Source organism: Phoenix dactylifera, chromosome 17 (genome assembly GCF_009389715.1).
Source record: "Phoenix dactylifera cultivar Barhee BC4 chromosome 17, palm_55x_up_171113_PBpolish2nd_filt_p, whole genome shotgun sequence".
In the NCBI taxonomy this organism is placed as follows: Eukaryota; Viridiplantae; Streptophyta; class Magnoliopsida; order Arecales; family Arecaceae; genus Phoenix; species Phoenix dactylifera.
Window position 1 is genome coordinate 2757434 of NC_052408.1, and position 17925 is coordinate 2775358.

Here is a 17925-nt window from a genome sequence, read left to right on the forward strand (position 1 = left end):
GAGAGAGAGAGAGAGAGAGACTTCACAATTCTCCCGGTAGCTTAGTCGGTCCCACGGAAGGCTATCAACAAGCCCATGACCCATTACCACTATAAAGATTTACCTCACAGTTGTCAATCCGAAACCCCGGCCATCTTTTCCCATCAGTTTCTGGCGGGGTGGTGTCTCCACTTTGGCCATCAACCAAGCAATTCCAGGGAATAAAGCGGCAAGATGCCAACAGAAGCCAAGTTAGAAAACTGGAATTTTGGAACGCAAGGATAGAGATCATTGTACCTGAGCCAGAGGGCAGTGTTGGCTGGGCCTAGGAAAATCCCTTAATGCCACCAACTCTGAACACAGCGCCTCTGGATGATAGATGACTTCAGCAAACTCACCAAGCACTAAACTCATAACTTCACTTGCATAAAGTGTTCACAGGCAGTTTCAGTACATAAAAATAATATAATACTAGCCAGTAGCCACAGATAGATCAGTCAAACAGTTCCGTGGGATGGAGAGATTGTTAACAAAACCCAGGACAATATCTTTAAAGAAAACCAAATAGGTAACCCTAAGAGTACTGCTTATAGTCTGATACCACAGCCACTTCCTGACTTCTTAACACTGCCAGAACCACAAGGCCTGTAGAGTTCTCTCAGTCATCTGCAGCAAAAGTAGCCCAAGGACAAGTCACGAGGCGTGGCAATCCAAAATAAATGCAGAACAAAGTAAGAAAATTGCCTGTGGATGAAGGACCCACCATTAGGAGACCTCGAAGAGGTGGTAGAAAAGTCGGAGGAGGCCATTGGGATGGAAATGGAGAGCTGGGTTGTCGAGAATGAGATCCGGTTGGACCTCTCCTCTTCCAGATCCGACCATGAATCCCTTGTCTTAGGCCACTCATCGAAAAAAGGCCGGAGCGATTGGCTGCCGCCTTCATGCTTCGCAGGCTCTGCTGAACCAAAATCACCGCCAAAGAAGGAATGCTGTTGCTGATGTTTCGGCAGCGAGCTGATGGTTACCTGCCCAAGATCTTGCACCGTCTGCAGCTGAGGATAAGCGCTCTGTAGAACAGAAGGGTCTCTAGATTTCGACAGCGGAAATGAGGAGATCCCAGATGGCATCAGCCGCCATGAACTATCCACCGAGGAGTCCATCCCGAGGCCCCTTGCACTTCCAGAAGCTTCTGAAAAGAAGCTATGCTCATCCAACTCTCCTTTCAATCCAGAGAGGTACCTGTATGTTCGGCCCAAATCCATTCCAAACGGAAAAGAATAATCAGGAGACTAAGCTAAAGAATTCCAAGTAAATGAAGAGAATCACTCCATTCACTAAAGGCATCTAGCATCAAGCAAAATGGACAGGCCTGCTACTTGATGACGCATCACATAATTAATGTTGAAGTTTTCTATGTTGGTAAATGGCAGGCATGGATAAGCCGGCACACCCTATCAAGTACCAACTTGCGCAAACAGGTGATTATGCATCACACCAGACCGATGTCATTCAACAACTTCATGAAATATATGTTACACAAAATGCAAAGGAGCCTAAGATGAGATCTTCAAGGGACATCCCAAAATGATATATCATGAAGACACTAAATGGACTTTTTATTTGATGTGCAAGAGCGTGTGAACATCATGCATAGTTTTAAGCATGAAACAAACCGAAAAATATTAAGGTTATGCCAATTAGTCCATATTTCTGCCTTACCATTTGGGATATCTTGAACTTTCTCTTTTCAACAGATACCTAAATTTTCATGTCAGTAAGCTTCAGAATGGCATGTGATGGACAAAAACGAACACTGCTTGACAGAGGAAGCAGAAGTGCCTTGTCCTCAAGACCAACACAAGGCTTCTAGCATGAGAATTGAGTATTAAAGTTTATGTAGTAACCGAGAGACAAGAACACCATATCGGTGAAACAACTATGGAATTGCAACCTGTAATCAAAACTAAAGAAATGCAAAAAAGTAACCCTGCACTGTTACTAAGTCGACATTGGAAACTATAGCGCGCGAAGATGAGATCAGCAATATCTATGTTTCATAACTAAGGCGTTTTCATATTAAAGTGGGCAAATATTGTTGAATATGATACATTATGGGTCATAGCCTAGGACTAGGCTTCCTTCACTGAGAGAACAATGCAGTATTTTGGTCACCAACCTTTTGCCAGCCATCAGCAAAACTATTGCAAGAAACAGAGAGAACAGCAGAGACATATGTTATAAACTATCACAAAGTTATTACAAAAGAATATCCAGAAGCAATCTTTTGCTTGATAATCGATAAAATAAAATCCAAGAAACCAGTAGCCCCAGTTTAAGCCTGTGGGTTCATTCATATGGCGATACGCTTGTATAACATTGAAAAATAACACAAAGATAACTACATTTGCAAGTTAACATGATATCCATCTACAGTGTACTCATGCGGAAGAGGTGCCTTAGAGATTTAACAACGAGTGAATATATCTGCCAGCTGTGAAGATAGACATGTCTCGAAGGCAAGAGTGCTCATACTGCCTCTACTATAGCAGAGGACAAATTTATGTAAAGCTCGTCAGACAACTACCACTAACTCCTTATAAACAGAATAATATACAGGGGAGTAAAAAAGCTGCTAGCAGTATTCTAACAGTGCCAATCCTCTACAGTACTTATCATGTAGCTAAAAGAAAAAGACAAGTCTACAGAAAAAAGACTCACAGCTCCTCGAGCTCTGACAAAAAAACAATATCAGACAGGTTTCAGTAAGTTTCATTAGCAATCTTATTTCTGCAAGAATTAATCTCAGGTGTTCCACAACCAAGTCCCAGAGGTCCCAATCAGCCAAAGCACCACTGCATAGCCACATATCCACAATTTTCTATTGCTCAGGTGGAAGACTAGAACATTTTTCACACCATGGATATAACAACAAAGGAACAATACCAACTAACTTTCAGACTACTCCACCAATAATTTAAATCTCCAAAGTCCTGGCAACGTTGATGGACAACTTAGACTGAAATAAACTGAGATCCTAATTTGCTTTATCTCAGCCAAGAAAGCGAGAATATTCTGCTATTTGTATTATGGTTTAAATAATCAAGATATCTGGATATCTTGGCCAATATATAGGTATCCAGACGTCAGAACGCCGGCTATTTTTCATAATATGAGGAATTTTCGTTATCTTACACATTGATGTGCATACTTGGTGATAATTAGATAGTAAGGAAAAGAATCGAAAAACAAAAAACTCATCAGCAGCCATTAGTCGGAGACCTGTCAGTTATACTAATTTAAAAAAAAAAAAAGGAAAAGAGAGCAGATAGTCAAGTGATACCGCCTTAGTGAGTGCCATACCTGTCAATCATTTGTTTATCACATTCTAGTAACATCAATAAGAGAGACCATCGCAGGCAAAAATCATCAGTGCAGGCTGCTACCAAAAGATGCAAGTATATATAGCATTTTAAAGCAAATGACCAAAGAAAAGAGACCTGCTGCTGGTGGTGGTGCCAATACCATAGGAATGAGGGTCCATATACAGCTGCTGAGAGGAGCTGCCCCCGCCAGGGTAAGAGCCTTGCAGGTTGCTACCACCTGAAATGGAGTGGAGGGGTATGCTCTGGAAGCTGCCACTACCGCTCCTGCTCGCGCTGCTCCCGGAGGGGGCGAGGGATGTCACAGTGGACGAGGATGACTGCGACTGGGAGAGGGTTTGTGATTCCACAGGCTTTCTTGAACGGTTGCGGCCACGATGCATGTGGCGCTCGCAGTACTTGGAGTCAGGATACGCATCCTTGGAGCACCGCCACTTCTTCCCGTCCGTCCGACGGCACCGACCTGGCTCTGGGTCCAGTTTCTTCCCATAGAAGGAACAGTAACCCACTGTACTCAAAAGGAAAACCAATCTATATCAATGGACTCAGAAGGAACTGGTATCTGAAGTGGATGCTCTCTTCTGTAGTTTTTCAGAGGATCAAGCATAGTGGCACTCTAAATATATCACAATGCATACAAGAGGTGATTACACGTTTGGGGCACGCACATTTCTAAAACATAACAAAAGTACCAAAAAAATGGCGACTAATCGCAGCATCAAGTAAAAGGAGAACATTGGAGAGGAAAACATCTTAAAACAAAAAAAAAAAAAAAAGGGGGAGGGGGGAGCGGGGTAAAGCTGAAAAAGTCGTCAAATTACGATCAAAAGTCGCAGGAATTCTCAAATGCCCAAAGAAGTGAAAGAGATGAAGGCAACTATGCACCATTTACTTGAAAAAAATGCATTAGAAGCCTCTCTTTTTTTTTTAAAGAAACAAAAAAGGAAAAGCAAACTTCAAACAAGACCTCAGAAATGGAGAGAGAAAGAGAAACAGAGAAAAAGGAGGAAAGCAGTGATGAAAACTAAGATTTAAACTTTCGAACTCCAGATCGCAACCGAGCAATTATGAGGAACATCCACTAAAAAGGGCAAGCCGGTAGCAGCTCCGCAAACCCCAGAAAAACCAAAAGTTTGATCCAAAATAGCAGTAACCAGAAAGAAAGAAGGAGATCGAGGATCAGAAATGTCTTACAGGCAGGGTGGTGGTAGAAGCGAGCGGGGGTGGCCTCGAAGCTCCGGCGGATGGGGATGAGGAGATCGGGAGGCACGGGGACCCCGGCCATGATGTACTTGAAAATGAGCGCCTGGTGCTCCAGCTCCTGCCACTGCGACGCCGTGAACGGCGGCCGCCACCCCGCCGCCGCCGCCGCCGCGCTGTTCATCGCCCCAAAGATCGAAGCAGAGGAGGAGGAGGACGAGGAGAAGCAGGAGAGATAGAAGAAGGAGAAGAAGAGGAAGAGAAAGAGGAAGAAGAACCTCCCCGGCCCTCAGTCATGACATGGGGTTCGAGACGCGGTCGCGTCCTTCTCCGGTGAGAAAAAGCAACAAGGTTTCGCCATTTCCGAGAGAGAGAGAAAGCGAGAGAGACGAGGGGGCGGCGGAGAAAGAAGGGACGGAGTCGGTAGCGAGGTTTTATAGCGGAGGGGTGGGATTTATTGAAACATTTTATTGTAGGGAAGGGGGTTGAGGGGATCGATGCTGCTGCTACAAAGTAATGGCGAGGGAAGTGGGGATATGGAATATATACAAAGTGGAGGGAGGTGAAGGTAAAAAGAGAGGAGCGCTGGGGAGAGTGGGGGCCGGTTTCATCTCTTGCTCTCCGCGTCTCTATCTGAAACTTTGGGGTTCACAGTGTTGGGAAAGGAGACAATATCTGCTCTGGGTGCAGGAAAGAGGTTATTAAAAAAAAAACAATATTTTACCTCCGTTATTATTACTCATTTTGGTGCCCACTTTAACAATTTTTGGAAGTTATCTGCATGGTGCGGCTGAATTGGAATGTGCACTTACGTGTACCTCGAGATTCAATATCAGGAAATGTGTGGCCTGAGGCTAGGCTTGCAAGCCAAGATTTCATCCTTAAAACCCTAAGAGAATGTTCAAGCACAGACTTCGTTGTGGTTGATTTGTTTATCTTTCTTGGTTGACAGTCGAGACTTGTAAATTTATTTGTGCTCCATTAAAGTAAATCATGTATCTGAAGGAAATATTAGAGCATCCCTGCCATACCTGCCTAAGTTGTTTTACGCAACATGAGATGTGAGTTGGAGCAAAATCTACGTGTTTATCCGATTCAAGTGCCGCACAGCCCATGCACTCTAAGAACAGATATGACTAATTATATCCGAACAGTCGAATAATCCAATGAATAATAAGAAACCTATACAATTCTCACCTCGTCAAACTCAGATTCGACATGAGTAATAGACTATCGAGTAAGTTTCATTCCTTATAGAAACTATTTTAACGTTTTATCGCCTCAAGGGGTGGTATCTCTGCCAGGGCGCTTTGAGATTCATATAGAAAAGAGTTGGGAGTGCTTTCAGATCCATGCAGAGAAAATCTAGCGGCGGCCGATGATGGAAAAAGAAGAAGAAGAAGAAGATGAATCGTTGCGTGAGAAAGATGCGATTCGAACCCATTTGCATGGCTCATGCCGGAGATATTCATCGTACGGATCCGAACCCATTTGCAGCGTAAAAAGTTACTACGTACACGATTGCCGGCTGCGCACTACTCCATGGCTACGAAGGGCGACACGGGTGGATGTCAGCAGGAGGCGTACCGACGACTGCCAAATGACTTGCGGGCCCAAACCATCCGTCGATGCCGAAGGAGACCGCAACCGCGATCCATTTAATTCGAGTAAAGGGGAACCCGCAAAATCCAAACATGGTGGATGCCCGGGGTGCACCTACTTTGGCTGAAATAATTGAGCGACCTTCCACCGGCGTCAAGTGGGTCTTATCACTTAATTTATGAGCCCCACATCACATCTCTCTTTTGCTCCGCACGCTCCCAAGAACTCCACAATAGGGGAGTAAGAATCTTCTTAATCGTGTAGCTTGGTAACTTTTCTTTCCTTCTCTTTTTTCCTCTCGGCTCCATCCCCCCCTTGTGAGTTGTGAGTTGTGAGTTGTGACTGAGACTGGAGAGAGAGGAGGGGCAACTGCTTCCTCTCTCCCTCTCCTCCTTTTAAAATCTTTGGGACCTCTAGGAGCAATCATTCCCTACGCCATGTCTTAGCCGGCACTCCTCCAAGATGTTCGAGGGCCCATACCCTTTGCCTTTGTGCTGTACCTTTGCTCCCTTTGCCTTGATACCCGGCCCAACACCAAGCAAGCTATCCCCCACCGCCACCAATGCCGAAGGGGGGAAGCAACGAAAAAAAAGGAAAGAAAGAAAAGGAGCCACCCCTCGCCCCCACAGCTCGCTGCTGCCCCTTGCCCTGACAGCAAGTGCACGTGATGGGTACGATCACGACCGCCCCAAAAATCGCTACCTGGGTGGAGGGCTGGCAGAGGCACTCACTATCTATGATGGGAAAAATCACTTTGGTTCGGTCAGTCTTTTCTTCGATCCCTACCTATTTACTTTCCACCTCCTTCATCCCAATGGCGGTTTTGAGGACCATTGAGCAGCTTCTCAGAAGTTTCATCTGGGGGAGCAGGGTGGTAGAGATGGTATTCATCTGCTGGCATGGGAGGTGGTGTATCAGCTGACCAGATGGGGAGGTTAGGGGTGCAGTCCTTATTGGAGAAGCGGGAGGCTTTAGCGGCGCGCCATGTTGCTAGATTTGTTATGGAGCGTGACAGCATGTGGTCCTCGTTGTTGAGGGCTAAGTATGGAGTTTTGATTCCCGGAGCGAGAGCAGCCCGTCATCACTCTCCAGTGTGGAGGGAGATGTGCACCAGAGCGGGGGCGGTATTGCCGGAGATCAGATGGGCTGTTGGCGACGGACACTCGATCGATGTGTTGGAGGATTGTTGGGTGACCGCGCAGCCGATCAGCCGCCTGCCCACCATGGTGGATTCGGGACGTTTAGCAGGCTGTAGGGTCAGTGATCTGATGATCCCAGATGAGGGCAGGTGGAGGGTGGGGCTGGTCCGAGAGGTGTTTGGGGAGCAGCTGGCAGAGATGATCCTGGCTCTTCCGATGCCCACCGAGGGGAGTTTGATAGGCTGATCTGGGTGCCATCGGGACGGTCGCAGGTGCGAGCTAGGGATCTCCTGGCTCTCTTCAGTGAGGAGCCAATCAGGCAGATGAAGGAGGGTGGATTTGGAGGATGCGGATCCATCCGCGGGTGGCACTCTTCATCTGGAAGGTGGCCTAGGGTTGCCTACCTACCAGGAGTGTGCTAGTCAGGTGGGGTGTGCGGATCCCTCAATATTGCGAGATGTGTTCAGACGCCGTGGAGACCATCGAGCATGTCCTGTTGTAGTGTCCCAAGGCTAGGGAGATATGGAGGAGGTCACCTATCCCTCTTCCTTGTTCAGTGGAGTCGGCACATGATTTGTTACATCTGCTGAGAGTATCCGAGCAGAGCCCTAGGTTTGCCCAGGCAGGGATACATAGAGCATATCTGGCCTACCACATTTGGTTGGACCGGAATGCAGGATTGTTTGAGGGTAGGAGGTTTTCGACGAGGATGGTGGTGGATAGAGCTGTGCTTCAGGCTGGGGAGATTTCCTCCGGTCTCGACTTGTGTTCTCTTAGGATGGCCAGGGACATCTGGGGTACTCGTTGTGCTGTTTCAGCACTCAGGTTTGTCGTTGCTTCTTGGGTGCCCCCACCCCCTAGTTATCTTAAGGTAAGTTTTGATGGTAGCGTGGTGTTGGAGGGAAGGTCCGGAGGGGTTGGATTTGTCATCAGAGATCACCTTGGGCGCCTGGTTGCTGCGGGTGGCCAGTGTACGCCTGGGCTCATAGTAGTGGGAGCTGAGCTGCGGATAGCTTGGGAGGGCGTATCCTACGCGAGGCGGGTGCTTGGTGCTAGGCGGGTGCACCTCGAGGGGGATTCATCTATAGTCATCGATTGGATCCGGGGTGCGGACAGGTTTGGCGATGGTCATCTTCTTATTTGTGAGATCCGCAGGCTGGCTTTGGAGATGGACGATTTTGAGGTAGTATATGCTTTCCGAGAGGCGAATAGAGCAGCAGACTGGGTCGTCTCTTACGTTGTACGGCATTCATGGGAGATCTGCTGGACTTCCACGGTAGAGCTTCCACCTCTTCTATATTTTTTGCTTTCTTCTGATATGGCAGAATGTACTTACGTTAGAGTTATATGAAATTGCCGTTTTCACCAAAAAAAAAAAGGCCCGGGACCATGGCTTGTCACGTGATGGTTTTATTTTTTCTTTTTTTAAGTATAATGATAGTGGTGAATTCCTTGCCCTAATAAGCAGCCCTTCTGTCCCACTAGGTTGGAGCCCTTCGTTTTCCCTTTGACCCTGGGAGCCCTTTGAGATGCAGGGAGTGAGTTCTAAACTGATATCCTTTTAATTGCATTTTTTTATTAAATTCCTTAGTTTAATTTTCTTCACAAACTTTTTCTTTTAAATATTTTTTTAAGAAAGCAACTGTACCCCAATCCCTGTGGATCGATACCCGTAATCACTATCCTACCAAATACGTGCTATTGCGTGGTCTTTAAAGTTGACTATCAATTTTTGGCGTCGTTGCCGGGGATTGCTAGCATAGTTGTTTTTCTTTTTATAAATTAAACTTTCAAAAATATATATATACATATATATCTAAAATAAAATAAAAAAATTTTCCTATTTTTGTTACTTTACTTATCTCTTTTTTCTCTCGTACTAATTTTTTGTTTTTCTTTTGGTATTATTTGATCAGGAATCGAAGAGAAAATTTAGGACGATCAAAAAGAGAACTGTTGGAAAAGGAATGCTGTAGAGGTAGGCTTTAAAAAATTTGCTGGAGAAATTTCCTTTGGTAACATCTGAACCTTTTTAAATTGATTCCTAATTAGCCTAAAATTTTGTGGTGATTGTTTGATTTTAATTTCAGTAAAAGTGTGAATGCATGCTTGATACACATATACCAATTAATCCGCACGTAGTAAGGGCAATCACCCCAATATAATAAGAACTGAATTTCATCACCAGATTCTTGCCCAAATTAGGTGAATCAATTCTCACATAGCTATCACTTTAATTAAAATCAATTAGACGCCGGCTCCTAGGGACATTCGAGCTCAATAGGACGAAGATCACCGAAAGTTGCACCAATTTCGCTCTGTGACTTAGTTGATGTCTAGGCAAGCTATGTCCCAAGGAAGACAGTTCATCTGTTCGAGGCAAGTGGTTTTTAAGTGGGACCTTTGCAACGCATCGTGACCCCCCCACTTACTTGGGAGCTTACCTGGTCAACTCAGTTCATTAGACCGGATTGGAGGCTTAGGTGCCCTCTTCAAACCAGTTAGGAGCTGTCTAGTGATTTTAGGGCAAATACAAGGACTTGATGTGTTTTTCTTTTAGTGCATGCTTGACTCTTGACTGATCAAAAAGTTATTAGTGTATGCTAGGGTGTCGTTTCAGATCTCCTGAATTAGTACCTTTTGATTCTGAAATAGAGCATTCTATTAAGGCCCTTCGAGTCGAAATCCGTACCTATAGAGCCATAGGATCTGCTCCACCTGTCGAGATGGCTGAAGAACAACCCAAATTGTTAAAGGAGTACTTTACTCCTTCCATTTATACCTCTCCATCTTGTATTCGACTACCTGATACCACTGCGACTGTACAATTTGAAATTAAGTCTAGTGTCATCCAAATGCTTCCCTCTTTTTATGGACTTAACAATAAAGACCCATACAAACATTTGGATGAGTTCCTTGAGATCTGCACTACTGTCAAAATTCAGAACTTCACTGATGATGCTCTGAAACTTAGGCTGTTTCCTTTTTCCCTTAAGGATAGAGCTAAGCAGTGGATCCATTCATTAGAAGCTAATTCTATTCTCTCTTGGGCTTAAATGCAACATGAATATCTGAAAAAATATTTTTCCATAGGAAGAACGAACCAATTTAGGCGTGCGATCACGAGCTTCTCCCAATCTGACGGGGAAGAATTTCATGAAACCTGGAAAAAATTTAGAGACTTACTCCGAAAATGCCCGCATCATCAAATACCCAAATGGCAACTAGTGCAATGCTTTTATGACGGGTTGTCTGAACGAAATCGTCAGATGGTTGATACTTCGTGTGGGGGAACTTTCATGCTTAAGAGTGAGCATGAGGCATGGCAGTTGTTTGAAAACCTCAATGAAAATTTCCTCCACTATACCTCCTCCACTCGTTAAGCACCCCCGAGTTCTCAAAGAAAAGGAACCATATATGAAGTTAGCCAGTCTATAGGTCTATCTGACAAAGTAGATGCACTATCCCGCAAGCTGGACCAGCTAATGTCTAAAGAACAGCTTCCAAACTTTCCCCAAGCACAAGTGTGTGCTCTCTGTTCTAGTCCGTCTCATACTATTTTTGAGTGCCCTTCGGCAGTACAATTTTCTGAATTTGTGCAAGAACAAGTAAATGCTGCCCAAACGCAATCCCGACCTGGTAATGATCCATATTCTACCACTTACAACCCGGGATGGCGGAATCATCCAAACTTTTCTTGGAAGCAGCAAGCTTCGAATACTGCCCAACCCTACTCTCAAAATTTTCAAAACCCTCAGAATTTTTAAACCCCACAAAATATTCATCTCTACCGTCCTTCGACTCAATTTCAACACACTCCTCCTCCATCTTATAGAAACACAGCCTTTGAGGAGAAAGTGTTGACCTCCCTTCAAGGTTTGGAAACCATTACACAATTGGTGCACTCTCACACGCAATCTATCGCCAAGTTAGAATCCCAAATGGGGCAACTAGCTAATGCACTGAACAAGCGAGATGAAGGAAAGCTTCCAAGCCAACCAGTGAGTAATCCTAGGGGACAATACATGGCTCAAGAAAATCAACTAAATACAATTCATCATGAGCAAGCCAATGCTTTGACTACCCTAAGGAGTGGACGTATAGTAGACAATAAGATTAGGGAGGATAACAATAAGGAAGGTAAAGAAGAGGATAGAAATGTGTCAAATGAAAATCTAAAACCTTCTTCTTCTTCTTCCACTAGTCCACTTTCTGCCAAAACTAACATTCCAAAAGTCCCATTTCCTGAAGCTCTTAATTCACCCTCTTCCTTTAGCAAAAAGGGAACTTCACTAGAGGAGATGATGGAGGTTTTCAAACAAGTCAAAATCAACTTTCCGCTTCTTGATGCTATTAGACAAGTTTCCTCCTATGCCAAATTTCTCAAAGACCTTTGTACCCAAAAGCGAAAATCTAGGACACATGTGCCTAAAAAGGTCTTCCTAACTAAGCAAGTGAGTTCTATTATCCAACACAACACCCCTTCAAAATTCAAAAATCCTGGTGCTCCCACCAACTCCTGTGTCTTAGGAAATAATTTCATTAATCGAGCACTCTTAGATCTAGGGGCAAGTGTCAACCTTTTACCTTACTCAGTTTATGAGAAACTTAGGTTAGGTGAGTTAAAACCAACCTCGGTATCCCTTCAATTGGCTGAACGATCTGTAAAAACACTATGTGGGATAATTGAAGATGTTCTTGTCAAGGTAGACAAATTCTATTTTTCAGTAGATTTTATCGTCCTTAATATGGAACATGAGCCTAATCCTAAGAAACAAATCCCCGTGATCCTTGGGCGTCGCTTTTTAGCTACAGCCAATGCGAGTATAAATTGTAGAACTGGGGTGATGAATATATCCTTTGGGAATATGAAGGTCAAGTTAAATATATTTCGTGCCTCTGATCAACCCGGGAGGAAAGTTGAGTGCTTCCTAATAGACAAAATAGATGATTTTGTAGAAGAAGCCCTTCCCTATATTTTAGAAGATGACCCTCTGAAAACATGCTTGACCCATTTTGACTTTGATGTAGAAAAGGCCATAGCAGCAGTCAACTCTATGCCCAACAATCAGTTTCCTACAAATTTTCTTTCTTGAAGAACTCAGCATGAACTCGGTATGATTTGATAAGGATGCACTGCGTCTGGCTGAAGACGTTAAACTTAGCGCTTGTTGGGAGGCAACCCAATTTCCATAGATTATTGTTGCACATTTTCTTATCGTATTTTTTCAGAAGTCCTCATATTACTGATGCAACTAAGGTACAATACTTCTATCCTCCATATGCATCATATTTTCGTCCAAAATAAAAATAATAATAATAAATAATAAAAATAAAAAATATAATAATATAATATTATTAAAAAAATACAAAAAATAATAATAATTAATTAAAAAAATATTGAGGACAATGTCTGATCTAGGTTGGGGGGGTATAGGATTCAAATTTTTGAAAAAAGTTTTTGTATTTTTAAATAAGTTTATCTCAAAAAAAAACCTAATTTCTATGCTTTAGTGCTGAAATGATAAACACACAAAGTATATAAAATCTAAAAAGCCCAATGACTAGTTAGGAGTAAGTCAATTTAAGTTCTTTTTATTAAAAAAAATTTTAGCGAGTTGCAAAATAATTTTTACTTTGAAATTTCACAACACACATGGCCTGCACTTCTAAGGGTTAGGTTCAATATTATGTTATTAAGTTTGATAGCAATCTTGAGTCTTGATAAATCATACTTATCTAATTCACTTTTATCGCAAAAAAATAATAATAATAATAATAAAAGAAAAGTGAATTTAGTCAGGTACATCGAAAAGGGCTACCTATCGTTAAAGGTCAGCGGGCTTGTGATGATGAACCCGAGCATAGGTCCGTAGGGAAGTCTTAATGCCCAACACCTTATGCCATCTGGTGTGGGAGTGTTGACTGAATGCTCGCTATACGGAGGAATCATTACAAGAGTAAAAGTGCGTAATCTATAAATACAAAAAAAAGAGAAAAAGAAAAAATAATAATAATAATAATATTGACCTTGAAAAAGACGATAGTGTGAAAGCCATCATTGTAAAAATTCGGATAAACTAGAATATTACAGATAAAGCCCATGAGGTATTAAAGTAAACATCCATAACTCTCGGAATCCTGCAAGATAGGTAACAGAGGTGTCCCTATCTCAACCCCACCAAAGACTCGAAGGACTGTGATGGAAATCCATTAATCAATAAGGCAAAGGACAGGATCAGAATACATCCCTAAATCCATGTGATCCATAATGGGTGAAAATCGAATCCCTCTAGGCATCGAGTCACAAAGTCTCACTGCATCCTGTCGTATGCTCGCTCCATATCGAGTTTGATGCCCATCAAACTCTTGCGCCCTAGCACTTGCTGGATGTGTGACATGAACTCATGTGCAATGAAGACGTTGTCGGAGATGGACCACCCTTCAATGAAAGGCCCTTGCTCAGGACAGATCAGTCTAGATAGGGTGCCTCACATCCTCCGGACTAGGATTTTTGTCACTACCTTATACAAGGTGGTACACAGGCTAATCGGTCGATAGTGGCTCGGCTCCAGCGGATTCTGTCTCTTTGGAATCAAAGTGATGAAGGTCTGCTTTCACTCATCGGGCATCGTTGTTGTCGAGAAGAACTGCCGGACAACCCCTGTCTCCTCCTATTTGATGATGAACAAATACATTTGGAAGAAAATTGGGAAAAACTTATTCAGGCCCGAGGCCTTTCCTCGCCCAAGGACTAGAGGGCTTCCTGAACCTCTACATCTGTCACTGGACTGACCAGCGCCTCGTTCTCGTCCCTCGATATCCTCAGCTCAGGGTCCGGCCCACAGCCTCCGCCCGCAGCACCCATTGACTCAGTCTATCTGGCCCAAAAGAACTGCTTCAGGGTCTGCCTGACGGTCTCTAGATTCTCAGACATATGTCCACTGCTGTCTCTGACCCTACTGATCCAGTTTCACTGCCTCTGGATGATGGTAGATTGGTGGAATAATCTCGTATTCCGGTCACCTTCCCTGATCCACTGAACTATGGACTCCTGCCTCTAGTACACCTCCTGCTGCCTGAGAAGGGAGTGATGCTTATCCAACAGCCCCCAAAGCTCACTCTTGTCTTTATCTGGGAGATTGCCCCCGCGGTCCTCTAGGGACTGGAGCCCGACGATGGATCTTTAGTTTTCTCCACCTTTCTGAAGGTATTCCCCACCTCCTTCCTATTCCATCTGAGCAGCTGGCGCCTGGTCAACTCCAGTTCGTGGGTCACACTGTACATCACGTCTTTTCAGACTGGTGTTCTCCATGCCTCCCTCACCACATCCCACGACCGTGGATAGGATAGCCATATCTTTCCAAAGCGAAAGGGACCATGAATCAGAGAAACATGTAAGGTACTCACCAGAATGGGGCAGCAATCCGAAACTATTCTGGATAGGTGGCAAACCCAGAAGTCCGAAAACCGTCAGAGATGAGTACAAAAACTAGCCGAAGCAAAAACTAGGTCAATCCTCTCCCACACACACCCATCCCAGCCTGTTGTTGCACTAGGTGGATCTCGGGCCTGTGAAGTCGAGGTCATCTAGCCTGTTGGACAAGATGAAGTCCTAGAACTCTCTACCTTCGATCTTGTTGGTGAAGACCTTCCCTCCCCGCTTCTCCTCTAGGCCATTGATGCAATTGAAGTCCTCTGCCATCAACATAGGTGCCCTAGTTGGATGAGATTAGATGCCTCTTCCCATGAAGTTCTTCTCTTCTTATAGTATGTGCTAGCGTAGGCCGCCAACAAGACCCAAAGGGGATGCTCCCCTCTAAAATTACCATTACCACCTGCTGGCTGCATTTTTGGAAGATGTCAAGGTTGTATCCCTATAGCCGCCATAACACAATGATGCCCTCGGAGCGGCCCTGTGACTCCACTGCATAGCCTCCCCAAGTCCTCGAAATAGACATCCTGACCCGTTGCAGACTGGCTCCCAACAATCGGGTCTCAAATAGCACACAAATCTCGGGCTTATGCAAACTCACCAACCTGTGGAAAGATGGCCTAAAGGAGGGTTTCCTGGCTCCCCGACAGTTTTATAAGAGAATCTTTATTCTAAAGGTTGGGGACTATTGGGCTGGGCTGCACCCACCGAGCTCCCTCTTCCCCCCTTCCTCCCTATTGGCCACCACTTCCATCTGATCGGACCCCTCCATCACGTGCCTCGGCTGCTGGACTATGGCTTAATGCATCGGGTTGTGCGACAACCAAGCAGCACTGAGCTCAGCTCATCCAAGCCCAGCCTGGACTCCGAAATCTCGGCCGGCTGGCTCGCAAGTGTGCCACGACCACACCTGACATAGATGGCATGGAGGGCACCAGTGCCAAATGGGCCGGTCCACATTCTGCCGGCCCAGGGCCTGTCCTCCTCTTGGAAGGGCTGTGGGGCCCTTTTAGTGGGCTGGGCCCACCTTTCGCACCCGTTGTCGTTAGGGCCACTCTGTGCAGTTGGAACTGGGCCTGGCCCTGGTCTAGCAGCCCCACGGCCCAACATGCCATGGGGGTCTAGCCTGGGCCTGGGCCCTGGCCCAGGACTTGCAGCCCCACAGCCTGGTTCGCTGTGCGGGTCGGGCTTGGGCTTGGGCCCTGGGACTGGCTCGGTCCTCCACTCGGTCGTGGCCGACCTAGTGTCAACTAGGATTGAAGCGGGGGTGCCGCCACCATGCCAGTAACCGAGTTGCCGTGCCCGATGTTCTTCTCCGACAAGATTCGTCGGGCAATTTTCTTCGGTTTCTAACAACCCTCGAAATCGGCGATGACTTGGGCACACTCAGCCCATTCTTGGTTGGACTTGGCTTCGAGTGCAAAGAGCCTAGCCCCCGAGTCGACTCAGATGGAGCCTCGATCGTCTTCCTCGATTCGCCCCCGGCAATGCCTTCCCGTGGCTGGCGAATCCGGGCGACGGCCAACCACAAACCGAAGACCGTCCGACCCTCCTCTGCAGGGGCTCCCTCCTTCGTCCCACTCGACGGTTCTTTCGGGCCCTCGACCACCTTTAGATTCGATCCCTTCCCCAACTTTGGCCCCGAGCCCTGAAACCGGCAGTCGCCAAACTGCTGGCTGATGCAGGCACACTGATAACAGAGGCCCTGCAGGTCTTCATAGATGAAGGCCTACCAAGACCTCATCTTCGCTCCCTAGACGATGGTCCCTCGTATCAAGGGTTGAAGGGAGTCGATTTCAACTTCACCCTTGCATACTCGATCTGTCGCCTCTCACTGGAGACCCCATCGAACTCCAGAGGACACCTTGCCACTGTCGCTATCTCGTTTATGGACTCCTTGTCCCAATACTCGAGGGGAAGCCCAAGCAGTCGGAGCCAGATGATCGTGCGACTCACCGTGTGGATGCCCAGAATGAAGTTGGGCTGCCATTCCTCCATGGCCAATAGTTGGCCCGTCACTCGCCACGGGCCAACTGCCATCACTGCAGCCCGATCCTCGCCAGACATGAACCAGATGGTGAGAAGCCCCTCCGCCATTGGCAGGACCTCCACCGAGCTCTGCAACTTGGCTCGGCTCTGGAGATTTCGTGCCACCAACTCTGCAGGGACGTGCCAGCCCAAGCTTCTCGTGATCACGGTCGTCTCTTCCCAGACACCTCTAGCTTGCGCTACTTGCTCTGGCGGCACCACCACTACCTAGGGGTACCGTCGTTGGAGCTCCTCCAACTCAGCTTCGGTGAACTGGTGGATGGAGTTCTCTGGTCGTCGCGAAATCCCCAGCGCCACCGCTGACCACAATGGGGTGGTCTCGGCCATCCCTGGAGCTGGGCGAGACTGCCGACCCCTATTGGAGCCTCCTGGCATGCCTGTGCTAGGGGCCGCCATTGGCAGCTCACCAGGTGTTCGTGGGGAGCATGTCCGTTGCACGATTTTTGATGCAGCAGGGGCTATCCATCACTTTTAACTAAGTGTTCGATGTGATGGTTTTCTCCGCGCGCAAACATCAACTCAAATAAAAACTCCAATAACCTAAGGGTAAGGTTGTAAGATTTGGCTACACGCATTTCGTTCACATGGTTCAAATTGGATGAAGTCTGGTGGAGCAGTTCATGCATGGTCCGTTTTAGTTGGACAAGTGTTAAAATGCCTGATATGTACTTCTATAATCTAAGGATTTATAGACGTGATGGAAGAAGGAGAAGGAGGAACTGCCTTTATTAGGGTTGATAGCATGTAGCTTTTTTCGCTAGGTGGCTAAAATTTTGGACCACTAGTGTCCGTAGCTGCAAATAGGATAAGAGTGATGGGTATACATTCAAGAAATCCTTCAATGTGGTCCATGATAAGCAGGTTATGCGGCTCCCATTCATTTACAACCCTAGTCGCAGAGAATTTTTGTAACCTTAGCGTGTTATAGATTTTGGTTATCGTCCCATAGTGGATACACCCTTGTTCCATGAAATACACATTTGTCGGTTTGTCGTCATTCAAGCTTGGTAATTACGAATAACTTAGGCCAGTTGCATGTACCTATATGCTTGATATATACTCAAATACGTTCCATGATATGTTATTTCATGGTGGAATGGGAGCACTGATTTAGTTGCAAAGCCGATAAGAGATATTTTTG

At 45.7% G+C, this 17925-nt stretch overlaps 1 protein-coding gene across 1 annotated transcript; it reads right to left on the reverse strand.

Moving 5' to 3' along the window:
- Positions 1–373: 373 nt before the first annotated feature.
- On the reverse strand, positions 374–5076 carry LOC103724096 (growth-regulating factor 4-like). The gene is made up of 4 exons (XM_008815249.4): positions 4554–5076; positions 3477–3867; positions 743–1218; positions 374–645 (listed from the first exon to the last, which is right to left on the reverse strand). Exons 1-4 carry the CDS (start codon positions 4741–4743, stop codon positions 638–640), a joined length of 1065 nt encoding a protein of 354 aa, XP_008813471.2. The 5' UTR covers positions 4744–5076; the 3' UTR covers positions 374–637.
- Positions 5077–17925: the final 12849 nt, after the last annotated feature.